Source organism: Herpailurus yagouaroundi, unplaced genomic scaffold (assembly GCF_014898765.1).
Source record: "Herpailurus yagouaroundi ecotype Mexico unplaced genomic scaffold, PumYag 140, whole genome shotgun sequence".
In the NCBI taxonomy this organism is placed as follows: Eukaryota; Metazoa; Chordata; class Mammalia; order Carnivora; family Felidae; genus Herpailurus; species Herpailurus yagouaroundi.
The window spans coordinates 40,568,615-40,585,987 of NW_024412395.1; the positions used below are offsets into that span (position 1 = coordinate 40,568,615).

The 17,373-nt window shown below is 37.1% G+C and overlaps 1 protein-coding gene across 12 annotated transcripts in view; it reads left to right on the plus strand.

The window, feature by feature from the left end:
* PKP4 (plakophilin 4) overlaps positions 1 to 17,373 on the plus strand; it is a 241,099-nt gene that overhangs the window by 165,546 nt on the left and 58,180 nt on the right. For 10 of the 12 annotated variants that reach the window (XM_040475139.1, XM_040475145.1, XM_040475142.1 and 7 more), the window contains 2 exons: positions 15,347 to 15,478; positions 15,589 to 15,779. In XM_040475139.1, coding sequence (XP_040331073.1) covers positions 15,347 to 15,478; positions 15,589 to 15,779 — 323 coding nt within the window. The remainder of the gene's footprint in view (positions 1 to 15,346; positions 15,479 to 15,588; positions 15,780 to 17,373) is intronic. The other 2 variants (XM_040475143.1, XM_040475144.1) reach the window with 1 other exon arrangement.

Below are 17,373 nucleotides of genomic sequence, written 5' to 3' on the forward strand. Positions count from 1 at the left end.
ACACACACCATTCTGCCCCGGCTGAGCTGAGCCGAGCCGGAAAAGGCAGTTCGGTGGTTTCTAACTACCAAAAGCCAGCCAGGCAGTGTACAACTGTGTTGATTTACATATAGAGAGAATGAGCTTTGATTAGGAAGACGCATAACAGAATGAAATATTTGGGGCCTTGCTGTCCTTTCTACCTCCCTCCCCTCTAGTACATTTACTCAGCGTCGTTCGACCACCATCTTCACGATTTACTAATGAGTTAAATATAGATAAGTGTGTGTGTGTGTGTGTGTGTGTGTGTGTGTGTGTGTGTGTGTATTGTCTGAGTTCCTCCCCAAATACTTTAACGTTAGGGAAATACAACTCCAATAATTCATCTGTCTTCACCACAGCTACATTTGTAATTCACACCTAATAACTATGCTTCATCCCTTACTTTTGTCAGAGTATACTCATACCAAACTCCTATTCAGATCTGGCAGGTGTTAGTTACATTTACTGACCTTGTTTTTTTTCTTTTGTGGGGGAGAAGGAGTGTATTAATCTTCACACACTACAATCACAACTGCTATTTACTCCACTTTCTATTATTTTAACTATAGTAACGTTACTTGTGTGCTTTCTTAAATTTGCCTACGTTTCAGCCACAGTTATGACATTTAAGTTGTAACCATGGCAATAAGCTACAAAAATAAGGGTAGAAAACTGAAATTTGATTGTATGCATAAAGGAGTAAAATCTGATTTGTTTCATGTTTCTTTTTCTAAGTAGTGATAGATATCTTTAGAAGTTTGATGGCAAGTAAATAATGGCATAAAATGTCAGTTTTGCTGCTTTTTCTGTTAAGTTTAACTCTTATCTTCTCTTTACCACATTGCATGCAGAAATACTAAATGTAGTATAAAAATCCTCTCATTTTTAGAATTTGGTAGTCCTGACCAGAATAAGGGCAGGGGTGGCTTAAAATTTAATAGGTAGGTAGGTAGGTAGGTAGGTAGGTAGGTAGGTAGGTAGATAGATAGATAGATAGATAGATAGATAGATAGAGGTAGTCTTTGTCTTTGACTAGATCTTGGCAAAAGTAACATCTTTGTTCAATTTTCTTGGTTTCCTAAATAAGAAAGGATTACATGAAAAGATTTAGGATTAAAAGTCTCTTATTGTTCCTCATTTTTCTTCAATATTTTGAACATTTTGTTGCAGACAATTGCTCTACCTTTATATACATATTACAAACTTGAGTTGAAAAGCTTGGAACTTAAAAATTTGCCTTTTAGCAGTGAGGTGAATTGTTAACAGGGCAATGGTTTGATCACTACCTGGGAGAGATCCCTGCCTACTCTGGTGTTTTCAGGATGTTACACATTCTGTTGAAATGCCAGAACCTGAGACCAGCTGCTGAATTTTGTTTTTAAATAGCTGACTTACTGCAGAGTCATTTTCTAAGGAAGAGCTCAGGATGCCCTAGGCTGAAAAGATTTCCATTTCTTTATGATTCAGTTCAGCAGAATCCCTGTTTGTTTGCTTGGGTTGGTTGGTCCTTTGGTCTGACAGTTGTTTGGTTGATTTTTGTATGAGGGATAGTAGGCTGTATGAAAGTAAAAAGCCAAAGCTTTTTAAGTTTGGGGCTCAAAGAGATTACTTCCCAAAACACAAGGAAGAACCATCCCCTCTACAATTTTCTCAGGCTGGTTGGGAAGGAGTCTTAAAGAGAAGCTTCCCCGGAAGTAATAAAGTTGTTTTGAAGTATTTATGCTTTATTGTTATCTTGCTTTTCTGTTCCCCTCTCTTCATTATCCCATATTTTCTAGCTTACCAGTGTTACATATCTACTCTCTATAAACATAAAATGCGCATCCTTTTGTCTTTTATGAAGAGAGTTTATCATTTTGTTTTGGCTCTGTCTTTTCCTTATAGCCTTGCATTTCTTATAACCTTGTGTTTTTTGTTTTTTTATGTACGTTCCACTAAAGAGCAGTGAGGAGGGAATGTTGTCTTAATGTTCCTTTCTGTTTTCTCTTTTATTAGCGTTCCATTTTTCCATTGTTCACATCTTCACCTCTCTTAAAGTTTGATGCATTTGTACAATCTCTTATGTTCTGCCAAAATTTGAGGTAGCTTTTAAGAACACATACAATAAGATAGAAAATAAACACCATAATCATAAACATATATAATAGAATAATAGGTAAAAGCCGGAGGAAAGTGAGAATACAAATGTATGCACATATGATTATAATTCTTCTTGATGGAAAATATTATGCAAAATAGTCCTTAAAGAAAAGAAAGGAGGTGGAACCCTTGGGCTTCTCTTTTAAGAAAAAGCACACCAATTCTCTCTCTCTCTCTCTCTCTCTCTCTCTCTCTCTCTCTCTCTCACACACACACACACACACACACACACACACACACACACACACACAAAAGATACATAGTTTGTGTTGCCCACCAGAAAGAAGCTGTTGAAGCCATTAAATTGAGTCCTTTTGTCAAAGTGTTCATTGGCTGTTACTTAAATCCTCCAGCCACATCCTGTAAAGTGAATTGTGCCACAAGTCACAATTTCACAGTTTTTCTGTTCCAGGAAAAAAATACTAGAGTCTAGGCAGTTTCCAGTTTTAGTACTTATGTGTAAAATGAGGGGAAGGGAGCAGAATGGCATCAGCCTGAGAATCCTAGCCTTCTTCCGGCAGCCCCCCACCCTCCCCTTCCCTGCAGTGCACCTGTCTGTGCCCACAGGCCAAGGAATCTGGCTCCCTTTCACTAGAAGAAAGTGCTCAAGAAATAGTCTCAAGAGCAGATATTAATGAATGTTAAATAATTGATTGGGAATTACTACTTCTAAGAAAATAAAGCCACAAGATTAGAGTTTTTCCTAAAGCAACGAGTTAGCAAAGGACACAGGAGAATAAAAGTAAGGGAAATTTCTGGTTGACCCAGAAGGCATTAAGGGGTAGAGAGACTTGGGTGGGCCTATTGTAATAAGTAATGAGTAAGAGAGAAAATATTAATGATTTCATTCAGTTGAAATAGTGGATATTTGACAATAAAATGTGAAAGGGAATGAAAAAGATGGTGGTAAAACAAATTTTAAACTGATAGGGTAGTTTAACTTCACAGTGCCACATCCATTTATTGTGGAGTATGTATTTAAGTGCCATAATTTTAACATACTGTCCATTAAATCATTATTGTGTGGTACATACTGACATTAATAGTTAATGTATACTACTAATTTTAAGACTTTATAGGGGTTGGGTTTTGTATTTTGTTTACATATTTAAATTTTGTTCCTAAAATGTATAGATACGACTTTCTTCCCACTGCGGTGGGTTAAAAAAAAAAAAAAAAAAAAAACATAAATACTGAAGATAAGAGATAAATGTGAGACTAGCCCTAAGTCAATTTATTTCTTTTTTTCCTCCATCTGGAGCAAGTAATTTACAATACAAAAAAGCATCAGCACATCATGAGATAGGACACAAACTTAAATGGGAACACTTTATGCCTCAGTAGAAATGTGCCGGATTTATAAAGGAGATAGAATAGGAAGTTATATTATACATGTTCATAAATAGAATATTAGATTAGCAATCATGTATAAAGGACTATTATTTTATTGAGGATTTTGGATGTTATGATTTATTATGGCTATAAATTGTACAAATGACAAAATTTCATCATATATTCATTCCTTCCTGTTTCTCTTCTAAATAACAGGAGGAATACGACTTTCTGTTAAAACCAGCCAAGTTTTTCCTCCCTTATTTTTTCAGGCCTTTTTAGCTACATAGTCATGATATTCTTCTTACCACAGCTACAACACTATAGCTTCCTGATCACCACAAAAAGGTTCTCTTAACTTGTTAATGTTTTATTACAAAAGGCCTTCTATATTTTACAAAAAGTAAGTCTTGAAGAACTTGGAGTAAAGGTAAAATTTCCTTCATTCCCACATCTTTCTATACAATGGCCATTGCCCCACACACCTCTGTAGATACCTGCCCACACGCGCGTGCGCACACACACACACACACACACACACCCCTTTGGCTTTGTTTTGTTTTTAATTCAGTGAGGATATATTATACAGTGTAATATAATGTAGGTTTTTTCCTTAACGGCATAGTGAAAACCAAGCATGTGTTTCTGTTATCAGTATATAAAGACCCACCTCTTTTTTAATGGTTAAATACCCATGGTTTAGAAAATTTATGTAAGCAATCCCTTATTAGTAAATATTTTTTTTTAGTTTTTCACTTTGACGAACAATGGTAAAAGGTTTCTCTGCACATCTGAGTATCTTTGTCACTTACATTTTTTTAAGTGGGACTGCCTGGGCAAGTGTGTATACGGGGGCTTTGGGGGCACATATTGTCAAACTGCCCACCAAAAATGCTTAACAATATGTGGGAAGAGTGAGGCTTTTCCTCTGCCTTCTTAGGTTAAGTGACTGAGAGAGCCAGTGAATTTAACTGACAATAGTTAAATTAATAGAAAAATAATCCCAAAGTATTCAGATACACATAGGAGCTCACAAAAGTAGTTTACCTAAATGGCTACACTAGGGGTTATCTACCTAGCTTAATGGGGGAGAGGAAGTGGGCAGAAAAGGCTTCTGGGGGAAAAACAAATAGGTTCCTAGGGGAACAATGGGGATCTAAGAAATTTTGCAATAATGTTTGTTTATGCAGGTACAAGTGGTCCTCCCACTTTTTTTTCATGCCATGAATCTCCCCCAGAAGGGACCCATGGCAGCCTCACTCCCAGAAGTTTCTGCTTTTAGTGAAATAAGGGATACTCCAAGAAGGCTTGTTTCTACATTTGTTGAATTTCAAATGTCTTTACTTCCAAACAACCTTCGTGCTGTCAGAGTCTGAGGGGGTCCCTACAAATATTCCTACCTATACCAACTGCTATGCCTATCCATGCTTGCTATGTTGCCAGAGTCTAGGAGCGTAAATTTTCATGAATATATAAAATTTTAGTGAGTTATTAGGCTTTAAAAAGCCATTTGTTTCCAAATGCCCTATATCATAAGCTTTATAGACAGATTTAACAGTAAAATCACTTAAATAATTCTTAAATATTCATTAAATCAGAACATTGTGCAGAGACCAGCAAACCACTGACCTTTCTATCATTTGATTCGTTCTTATGGAAGTTGGAGATCAACCTGATCTTGGAATTTAATAAAATTGTCATGTTTCCTGTCAGCTCTTCTTTCTTTTCTTTTCATATCTGGCTCAAAACGATCACATACATTTTTCTGTCAACAGAAATGCAACAACCACTACTAGAACAAGCAAACAACAAACTTTTGTTTATCACCATTGGAGGTAATTCAGGTACTAACACCTCCAGAGGTTCCCAACTTTGTTGTACATTAAAATTGCCTGCGGAGCTGTTGAAGTCTGGGGCCCGAAGCAGGCATCAACTATTTGAATATGCCCTGATGATCACACAGTGCAGTGTGAGAATCACTGCCTTACTCAAAAGTAAATTAATTTAATTGCTGGTAATTAAAGAGAAGAATTAAAAGTTTATCCTACTATCCTGTACAGATTATTTTTAGGATAACCAAATAATCCTGGCCATTAATAGCTATCTTAAGGTATCTAAATACGCCAAAGGAATTCCTGCTGATAAATGTAGAAAGAACAATAAAATTAGAAAAATCACCAATTTGCATGCTCTAATGAAATGGTTCAAGCAAAGATTGTCAGTGTATGCAAAAACTACTGTATTTTGATCCTGGCTGCACATTAGAATCATCTTGGGAGTTTTTAAACTCCTAATATCTTAAATGTTTAATATTTTAAATCTCTAATATTCAGACCACAGCTTGAATTGGAATCTCTGGGCATGGGACTCAAGTCAGTGATAGTTTCTAAACTCTGCACCTACCCCATCCCAGGTGATTGCAGTGTGCAGCCAACATTGGAAACCATTGCACTAGGAGACAGGTTGATGATGAACTTGAAAATATGGAAAGATGGGGCTCCCATCACTTGAATTGGCTGACCTTTGCAACTCTAAGCGTTACAGTATGACAAGATGTAAAGTATACAGCACCATCCATAAAGTATTCTAACCACAAAATTTTGACCTGAAAGCTGCTAGCTCTAACTTTCTGTTTACAAGACATACTGAGGTTAGAGGGTGTTTTAATGCCACCATGAGAAACCTGCACACAAGCTCGGAATGTGGAGCATCCTATGAGTTTGTTGCTATGGTTCCCTCAGTAAGCCAAGAACATGAAAATGAGGGTATGAGAGCCTCTTTTTAGATTTAAGGTACTTAAGTAGCAATCATAGTCCAATGCCATCAGTAAATCTTATTTCAGCCTGACTAGTACAAGCCAACTGAAGAAAGAAATTTTTGAGACATCAGGAAAATTTGACTGTGAACTCATTATATGGTGGAATAAATGTAGTTTTGCAAAGTCCTTATTTTACAGAGCTACATATGGAAGTATTTAGAGTTGAAATGATCTGATGTGAGGGATCTGTTTTAAAATTCTATAATAGTAGAAAAGAAAGATAAATGGAGCATAAAAAGTATGGCATAATGTTGTAACTTAAATTGGGGAGGTGGTTTGTTGATCTCTACTTTTATGAAAGTTTGAAAACTTAAATTTTAGAATACTTGAATACAAATTCTTTAAACAAAGGGTTCAGCATACTGTGGGTTAAAGTAGTACATCAAAGTGGCACATGTTAAAGCCAGCCAACTGTTGGTCATACTCCCAAGGTTAGCTGTGACACAAATGAAACCACTCTGAGGTAGATGAGAGAGTTTCTCGGCCAGTGGATGCTATTTAACATGTATTTCCACATAGTTGGGATTTTGTTAAATGAGTCCTAACTTAAGCAAAATTTTCTGTAACATGCTGGACATCAGCCTTTCTGCTAGTTTAGAACTCTGCATTTATCACTGTGTTTGTGTGGATTGTAAGTAATTTCATTGTACATATCTCGGCCACAGACACTTTCACAGCGTAACTAGCCGTAAGGCAGTTGCACTGTAAAGGTAAAATCACGAAAAACAAAAGAGAGACATTCACTCAAAGGACAGAATGAAACATGAAAAATGAATAGCAAAATGTAAAAGACTACTACAAAACACAAAATATTTGAATACATTCAAAATGTGGAAGGTAGAATCATGGCAATACTGACTTTATTTTGTGGGTTGTACCTAAGCATTTGTCTTCAAAGTATTTTGTTGATAGTATTAAACACTTTTTTTTTTTTTTTTGCTTATTGATGTGTCTCCTCGTTTGGCATCACACTTTTTCTTTTTTCACTAAAATTTCTTTATTAAGAGAGGCATCAGATTTCAAATGCTAGGATGCGTATTTGAAACTGTCATATGTCTTTTGATAGATGTTCCAAAGTTCTGTGGGAAATGTGGGTGCAAACCTCTGCGTCACGGTACAAACCATTATTAGGGCTACAATGTACGTAATATAAAAATAGGAGCAGTGCATCACTGGAGAAAAGAAACCAAATTGTCAGCCGGTTATTTTTATTTTATTTTTTTATCTTTTATGGCAAGATTGCCTTATGGCCAATTAAACAGCGAAAATGTTTCTGTTGAAAATGCTTATGGTAAAGTGATCTGCAGGAAAGATACTTACAGTAAAAGTACCGGACATGGTTCATGGATGTGTGGCAACCAGCAAATAAGAGTATTTGCATTTTACTTTAGCAAATACTGTATCTGACCATTCCTACACCATGTACACATAATATATGGGGATGGATTACATACATCCCTCAAAGACTTAAATACAGTGATTTAGGACTGTATGAAAATCTCATATCCAGTTCTAGCCTCTAACCTTTCATGTTTAATATAAATGTATTAAATAAGTATTTAAGTGTTCTCATGCTCTTAGTGATATGTGAAGAAATATTCTGTTAACTACCTAAAATAAAACAAATTATCAAGTTTAAAAGCTCCTTCTTGGGGTGCCTGGGTGGCGCAGTCGGTTAAGCGTCCGACTTCAGCCAGGTCATGATCTCGCGGTCCATGAGTTCTAGCCCCGCGTCAGGCTCTGGGCTGATGGCTCAGAGCCTGGAGCCTGTTTCCGATTCTGTGTCTCCCTCTCTCTCTGCCCCTCCCCCGTTCATGCTCTGTCTCTCTCTGTCCCAAAAAATAAAATAAAAACGTTGAAAAAAAAAAATGTAAAAGCTCCTTCTTTTCTGTTACCATCTCTGCAACACACAGAGCCATACTTCCTCAGTGAACAGTCATTGCTTTGGGAAATATCAGGGAGGCAGGCTATCATCTGTAACTCCACATTTCATTCTTATGCCAGAAAGTTAGCCTGCATTTAGGTTTATCTTGATAATCTTTACCAAAAAAGATAACCCAATGGAAAATTATTGAAAAACCTAGTTTCAGAAGACCCATTCATTTCTTATGGTAGTGAATATCCTCCTTTACAGATTTGTCTGGGTCTTTTTAAAGAATTTTTTTTTTTAACAGAGGGAATCTATCTTATATCTCCGGCTATCAAATATATCCACTTTTATATTTGGTAACACTTTTTCCCTAAGGAATAAAGTGTGTCCTTGGAAAAATATTTGAATGATTTTGAGCACTTACTTTTCATAGACATTACCACAAATCCTTTTCTTTTTTCGGCTTTCTCTATAGGAAGCAAGAGGCCCAGGGCCTTTCATGAGTACCTACCTATAAACTCAGTGTTGGAAATTTGACATGTGTGATCTATTTCTTTTCATTCTTACATTTCTAAACTCCTTGTTTTTCTAGTTTTCCTCTTACAGATATAAATTTTTTATGGTAAGTATGACACCTGTATTTTAATTCATGCCTAGACAAAAAAATACTTGATAAATACTCATTTTAATATGACTATTTGCAAAAATTCCTTTTATTTTTCTAAAAAATACTTTTAATCATTTTGTATTCCTGAACGGAATTCAGGAGTTTTACAATATTATGAACAAAAGATCTCTCTGGTGACATATAAAACTATAAAATACTTTACAGATGTGTCATTATAGAAATTGAAGAAAGTGCTTTATACTAGCTTATGTAGATACAAAGTTTGCTTAAACCATGAAATTGAATCTAGACAGATGAGCTTTTACAGTGGCTTTCAAGACAGATTAATTGATGTTTAGAGCAAAGTGTAAAGTGAACTAGAAGATACTTCATTAATGGTTTCTGCTTTCCAAGACTTTTCACTCAACATTTTCTAGATGAGTAAAATTTTTGGAGTCTTTGTCTTAATATTTAAAAGATAATATAAGCATGTATAAGACCCAGAAACCTAGACACACTCGAGAACCAGACTAGAAAGTTTCTGTAAACATGATCTTCTGCCTGTTCTCCTAAGTTTTTTACTTCCATTAAAGCCCAACTTTTAAAGGGTATCATATGTGGGTACACACACACACAGCAACTTATATTTGAGTCAACAAACTCTGGGTATCTATAATATTCTTAAAATATCAGTTAACATCTATCTATGTCTTCTATAGACCAAAGAATGTTTTTATGATTCATGTTTCCATTGCCCAATTTTCATTTTTACTGTGCAACAGTATTCCCCAATGATGTCATTTCCCCCAATAATTGGGTTACCTGCTGTAGAAGTGACTCATGTACATCAAAGAAGTTACTGAAGAGAAGTCTATTCAAGGCCATCATCCGTGTTCTCTTCCAGAATTTGGCCTAGAGCTTTACTTCTTAGCCATAGAAGGCACTGGACTATTTCTACAGCTCTGTGGATAGACTCCTTTCTGAGCCTGTAGCCCTACAGGAAGCCACAGTACCATGGCCAAGTAGGAAGTTGAGTCCCCCATAAGACAAAATTTTCTATTCATATTTTTCATAAAGTGTTGCCACTCTGAATATGAAGGCTAACTTCAATTCACAGTCCAGAGTTAGAAAAAAAAAAGTGAGATACTCCATTCCCTTAGCCGTCAAAAAATCATCTGCATTCATTCTATTAACCATCACAGGAGTCCTGGAAAAACTCATATTACACTATCTTTTATGTAAGGGCAAACCTCTAGACACCATAGCAACTCAGAGCAGCCGCAAACAAGGAGATTCTCACACAAAGTTACAGTATGCTGGACTAAGAAAGACTAGTTACAGGGTTGTATATACTAAAAATCTCCTTACTGATCTCTGGGTTCCTGTTTCCATGGTAATTTTACACCTAGCACAGACCTCTGTTTCATATACTCTAAACAGTAAGACACATAGATTAACAAAGCAGAGGAATTTCAGTAATTTAAGTTCTTTAGTGAGACCTTACCCTGTTTCCTGAGCATATTTTTATGCATACTTGGTGTATATTTTGGACATACATCACAGAAAAGATAATACACTTTGTATTTTCTCTTTCACTGTAAGCTTAATGGGGTGGATAATACATGAGATTTACATAGCCCTACAGCATTATTATCCCTTACCCACTAATATTTTTCCTAGCCGCAACCTTCTACTTTTTCTAGTTAATTGCCTTTTTTTTTTTTTTTTTTTTTAGTGATATTGGAGCACTCAGAAGAAATGTAATAGGCAAGAAGGGCCATGTTTCCAATAATCTCCTAGTCATAAACACAAATGGGAGATTATCTCATTCTACCTTGAAGCTTGTTCAAATTCTACATTTTTAAACATGTATTTTCATGGAAAATGATAATTTCAGGTTTGAAAATGCCCCATAATATATTTCTGATGTCCCACAAAACATGTTTGTGAAAAAGTAACACATATTCTTCAGTACACAGATTAAAGAAATAGCATTGACATTCCGTTTGTCATTTTTGCTCGTAAAAATGTCTCAGTTGCATGTTCTGACTGTGCTAAATCACACCATGCCAACTATTTAATTTTAGTTTATAGCAATGAGCATGAAGTGATCCCATCCTGTGAGGCTCTGTGGTTTATCTGGTAAATTTGACTAGTGTCTTCTTTTATTCCTCTAGTATGTATTTTTAAAAGACATTCATTTTAGGCGCACCTGGGTGGCTCCGTCGGGTAAGCATCTGGCTTCGGCTCAAGTCATGATTGAGCCGGTTCATGAATTTGAGCCCAGCATCAGGCTCCACAATGACAATGCAGAACCTGCTTGGGATTCTGTTGTCTGTCTCTCTGCCCCTCCCCCACTCCCCCTCCCCCCCAAATAAACTTTTAAAAAGACATTTATTTTAGAGTAAGATTGCACAAATAGTGCATAATTAATAATTTCAAGACTTACCTGGGTGCCTGTGTGGTTCATTTGGTGAAGCCTCTGACTCTTGATTTCAGCTCAGGTCATGATCTCTGGGTTTGTGAGATCAGGCTCTGCGCTGACAGCATGGAGACTGCTTGGAATTCTCTCTCTCCTCTCTACCCCTCCCCTGCACATGCGCTCACTCGCTCGCTCGCTCTCTCTCAAAATTAATAAACTTAAAAATATAATAATTTCGAACTTTACCATACTACAATACGAATACTTTATTCAGTAATTAGGAAGTGGGTCTTCTTACCTTAGGTATAACATCTATGCATACATACATTTATATATGTGCATATAATTTGTGAATTATAAGTTTTCAACAAAATAGTAAATAATAGTAAAACTGAAAATTATTTAACTTCTAATGATTAAGATGTCAGTATCTTTTTGTCTTTGCATATGTAGATTACATTGGGCTTCATTACAGAAATAGAGAAATGACTGAAGACCTCATTCGTAGTTTAAAATTTGGTTGTTTTGGGGCGCCTGGGTGGCGCAGTCGGTTAAGCGTCCGACTTCAGCCAGGTCACGATCTCGCGGTCCGTGAGTTCGAGCCCCGCGTCAGGCTCTGGGCTGATGGCTCAGAGCCTGGAGCCTGTTTCCGATTCTGTGTCTCCCTCTCTCTCTGCCCCTCCCCCGTTCATGCTCTGTCTCTCTCTGTCCCAAAAATAAATAAACGTTGAAAAAAAAAATTTTAAATTTGGTTGTTTTGTACTTCATATTAGATTAATCTCATTTATCTATCAACTTCTTAAAACTTACTTAAACATAAAAAATAGGGGTGCTTGGCTGTCTCAGTTGGTGGAGTATGCAGCTCTTGATCTCAAGGTTGTGGGTTCAAGCCCCAAGTTAGGTGTATAGATTACTTAAAAATGAAATCTTTAAAATGAAGTTTATATCCTGTTCTCTAAACCTAGTTATTTAGATCTTCAAATTGGATTTGGGGGACACGGGAATTTAGTATTTTAGTACTCTAGTTAACCATCTCAAAGTCCTATTCTATATTCTATCGTTTGAGGCATTGCATTTCGAAGTATAAGAAACAGGTACTAACATTGAGAGGGTACATGGTTATACTACTTTCAGGGTAATTTTGTTTATTTTGTTTGTTTTTGTATTTTTTGAGATACTAGTTCTGTTAAGTTTTATTTATTAGGGTGACCAGTATAGAATCCTGTATCTCACAATTTGTGCTTGTTCTATTTAAGATTTATTTTATCTTAACTTATCTTATTTTTAGAGGAAGTGGGGATGAGGGGCAGCAAGAGAGAGAGATAAAATCCCAAGCAGGCCCCATGCTCAGCTTGGAGCCTAACGTGGGGCCAGATCCCACAACCCTGGGATCATGACCTGAGCTGAAATCAAGAGACACTCAACCTACTGAGCTGTCCAAGTGCCCCAAGATTATTTTATTTATTTTTTTTTTAATTTTTTTTTTCAACGTTTATTTATTTTTTGGGACAGAGAGAGACAGAGCATGAACGGGGGAGGGGCAGAGAGAGAGGGAGACACAGAATTGGAAACAGGCTCCAGGCTCTGAGCCATCAGCCCAGAGCCTGACGCGGGGCTCGAACTCACGGACCGCGAGATCGTGACCTGGCTGAAGTCGGATGCTTAACCGACTGCGCCACCCAGGCGCCCCCCAAGATTATTTTAAATAGCTTCTCTTGAAGAGTTTAAATGAGCGCAATTGTTTGCCACATGGTTTGTGAGAAAATGTGCTGGATGAGGAGACACAATTGCTGAGGTACAGATTTGTAGGGTGCCTCTTTCTCTTTTCCTATTTAAATAATAGCTCCTAATAGTTTTTTAAAAATGAAGAGGCATACATGGAACTCTAATGGGTTTCAGTTTCCATGGTGATAAGTTCTCCGATACTGACACTGCATGCCACCTAGTGTTTCCAAGCCAAAAGCTTTGATGTATTGGCATCCCACGTTTTATCTCGCACTAAACCTGAAGCTAAGAACTATCTAAACCTCTCTTCCTTTTGAAAACGCTACCCTTTCCATGTATGAGAAGTCTTGGAGCTACCGCAGGGGTGCTTCCATGTCTGCTGCCGTTTCGTATTCAATGTCTCTGGGTTTCATTTGGACGAACGAAGCCCAGGTAGACTCAGCACAGCCCTGCCTTCAGGCTGACCCTTGCATTGCTATTCCCAGGCACTCCAGTTCTACAGAAAACTCTAGTAGCCTAGCAAACTACATATTTTACTCAGTCCCGCATAAAATTCCGTCAAGAAGTGCTATATAAGAGCGTGTGGAACCCTGGAACTTGTAATGCAAGACTTACAAATGAAACAGATCACTCTTCAGGATCATCAGCCTGCCGGAGACTCAGATCATGTTTCAGTGTGTACCAGGGAAACCATACACAATCTGTAATCTTTATTGAAATTCCAAGCTTAAGAATTCAGAACCGTCACAGAACTCTACCACCTAGAAATGTACTGTCAAATAATAAATCAGGAGACAGGTCGTTAAAAGCCTATATTAAGAATGTCAGTGAATCTTTCTGGAGGCTAAGAAACAAAACCTTGGATTGAATTCAGCGTCAAGCTAAAGGTTTAGAATGCAGTGGGGCTCCCGGCTCTCCTATAAACCTTGTATTTGCTTTCCAAACTAGCTTGATCAGCAGTTCCTAAAAGTTTCACTTCACTTTACATAGATAAACTTTATTGAACATTTTAAAGCTGCAGCACTATGCCAGGCATGAATCAGCATTCAGTAAAGAGAAGTTGTTCTTCTTACTAGGAATTTGTTTGTTCCACACATATTTACTGGGCACCTACTGAGTGGAATGTACCATCCTAGGCACTGAGGAAGTAACAGTAAACATACCAGATGAGAGTCCCTGCTCATGCTGAGCTTATGTTCTAGTGGAGGGAGGTATAAGTGTAGTAAAGAAGGGGCAAGCCGGCCTCCTGTGGTAAGATATTACTTCCTTAAGGAAATTTTTCTGAAGCTCCTTTTCCCCAGGCACTCCCTCTCTTTCTCTCTTACACACACACCTGTCTTTTCACATAGCTGCATAGTTAGGGCCTTAAAAAATAGCTAAAGGAAGAAAGTCAGAAAGGAAAGACAAATGAAGACATTGAAATCCTTAGGACTCTGTGTTGGACTCGGAATGTGATACAGACTTCATATAAATCTTTGAAGAGATACTGAAGCCGGCATTCCTGAAAAAAATGTTTACTAGCAACCTGAGAGTTAAATTTGAGGAAAGACAGAGTTGTGAAGATAATCATAACATGGGCTAATATATTTTGAAGGTAATGGAGAAAGGTCATATATGAATGGAAATGGGGACAGGCAGTGTAATTACACCACCTCGATTTGTATGCTGTAGCATACAAAAAAAAGCAGGAATAGGGAAGGAGGTAAATAGTTTTGTTTTTAAGTTCAAGATGGCACAATGGTACAGTTGGAAGGAAAATAAGATCATGGAAGAGACTGATTTGGCTAGAGAAAACAAGGATCAGGTTAGATTTGTCTGTATTCGTTTGGAAAGAGACTACAAGTAAGATAAGCAAATGGATAAAAAATTAAAGTTTCCATCATTTGTAAATCTGAAAACTCCGTACTGAGTTCCACTGATTTTAGATAACGTGAAATATGACATAAAAGCCTAGTTCTACCTTCAGAGGTTTCATTACCAAGCTCAGTAATATAAGCACCATGCAAGTTTTTATTTCAAAAGTTTGGAGGTATGGAGGACCTTTTATTAAACACTTGGCTACTGTTCTGAGTTTGTTAGTCCTCTTGGAGGATGTCACCTGAGTGGTGAGTTTTCCAAGGAGGAACGAGGAACAAGGTAGTTTTCAGATTTTAATTTAACATAGTTTGTAAGTTCACTTGGGGTGGTAATCCGGATGAACAACTTTAATGAAATTTAGGAAAACATATTAATACAACAGGTATATGGAACACTTCCATATAGAAAAGAGTAAATCATTGTGCAGTTTACAATGAAAATAGTCTTTTATTAACATATAGATTATAAGAAGGTACAAATATCTGAACCTTTTTTTAGCAAGTTTTTATGTAATACTGTCATTAGATTTCACTGTTTAAACTTCTCTTCTTACAGATGTGCCAAATACTGGTGTAAACAAACCTAGGGTTTCTGACGCTGTCCATCCCAACAACTATCTCATCAGGACAGAGCCAGAACAAGGGACCCTCTACTCACCAGAGCAGACCTCTCTCCATGAAAGTGAGGGTCTGTTGTATTATCTTTTAAGTATTCGATTTGCTTTTCATATTCGCTTTCTTAAAATGAGCATCCGAAGTGTAAAGTAAAGGTGTTTCCTGCTGGTTTCATTCCTGCAGGATCATTGGGTAACTCAAGAAGTTCAACACAAATGAATTCTTATTCTGACAGTGGATACCAGGAAGCAGGGAGTTTCCATAACAGCCAGAATTTGAGTAAAGCAGATAATAGACCACAGCATTCATTTATAGGATCAACTAATAACCATTTGGTGAGGAATTCAAGAGCTGAAGGACAAACACTGGTTCAGGTAAGCCAAGAACATCAAGATCCTTGTGACACAAGAACCTCCCTAATTGAATATCTGTCATAACTATTCTTTCTGGATTGATTTTATAGAATGGACAAAGTAGCGAAATCAATTTAACGTTATTAGAGTCTGTGATAGTAAAAAGGACTTTTAGGAATTATTAGCTTGTATCAGTAAATTCTAATAAATTCCAGATATAGGAGAGTAACTCTTCTAGAGGAAGCAAGTTTGGCATGAGAGGAAGAATATTGGTGGGGTGGGGGGAGTATTAGAAAACTAGGTAGAATGTTGCAGTGCCTTAGGGATTGTGCGTTTCTAAAAATACTAGAGCTACAATATGTTCTAAAGAGTCCTAGAGGGTAGAACACTATTCCCACACCTGAATAAAATGGCACTGGCCTGTTGTAATCAAAATGCTTTGCCTTCATCTTTGGAATTGTTCCCTGAAATCACATTTCTTTGCTAGAATATAGATACTCTTGCCTATAGAAAGTTGTTTAGAAGTGTAGCCATTCTGTTAAGTTAGGGTTTTCTCACTTGTTGGTCAAAAAAAGATTGCCTGTGTATGTATTTGTAAAACCTCCTTAGCTCCATATTCACTGCCACTTCACAGACTTCGATCCACCAGCATGTACCAAAATTCATGGAAGCAGTAGGATCCTGAGTGGTAGTAACCAGCGGGGATAACAGTCTGTCGAAGTACCCAGTGATTTCTCTGGAACTGAAAAATGCCAAGATGATCAAGAAGTTAGGCAGACACTAATCCTCTCATAATGTTGTAGAGGAAGCCCTGAAGGTAACACTGCCATGGGTCAGGCTTCCCAGTGCCAAAGGAGAAACAGGAGAGGACTTTGGCACTTTGGCTCAACAGTTTAGAAGAAATTTTTAAGTATTGAGAAACATCTCTATATTAAAACAAACGAAAATAGAGTGCATGTTATTTTTTTCTTCTCCAATCATCATATTCCTAGTGCATGAGGGATGCTTTGATGGGAAAGTGTGAGAAGCTTTAGACTGTTTACAGGAGTTTATCGGCTTAGGTGAATTTTATGTCAGCTGGTTTGAAGTCACACTTTTGAATAATAATTATCTTAACTACAGACATTTGTTTATCTCCCTAGAAGTGGTCATGTTACCTCTTTTTTCTTTTCTTTTCTTTTCTTTTAACTTAAGGTAAGTTGATTTTGTTCTTAGAGCTGAAGAGTTAGGTTGCAAGGGGGCAACCTGTGCAACTGAGCTGTCCCTTGAGAATAGATACACAGAGGAGCGCTTTGGACCCCAGGCCCTATCCAGACACTCATTTATTCCACATTTGATCACATTCCTTTCATTAATGGGACCAACCCATAAGGACAAAAAAATTATAGACCCTCCTCTAGCTACATTTAGATTGGTACATTCAAATTTTGTTTTGTTTTACACAAATGCCTTACCATGGCCAAAAACATTGACTCACAAGGAACAAAATAAGTACATTGATCCAGTGACGCTTTACACTTGCAATACAGCATTTTTTTAATTGTGTACAGTGTACTGATTCAACAATTCTGTATATTACTCTGTGCTCATCATTATAAGTGTTTCCGTAATTCCC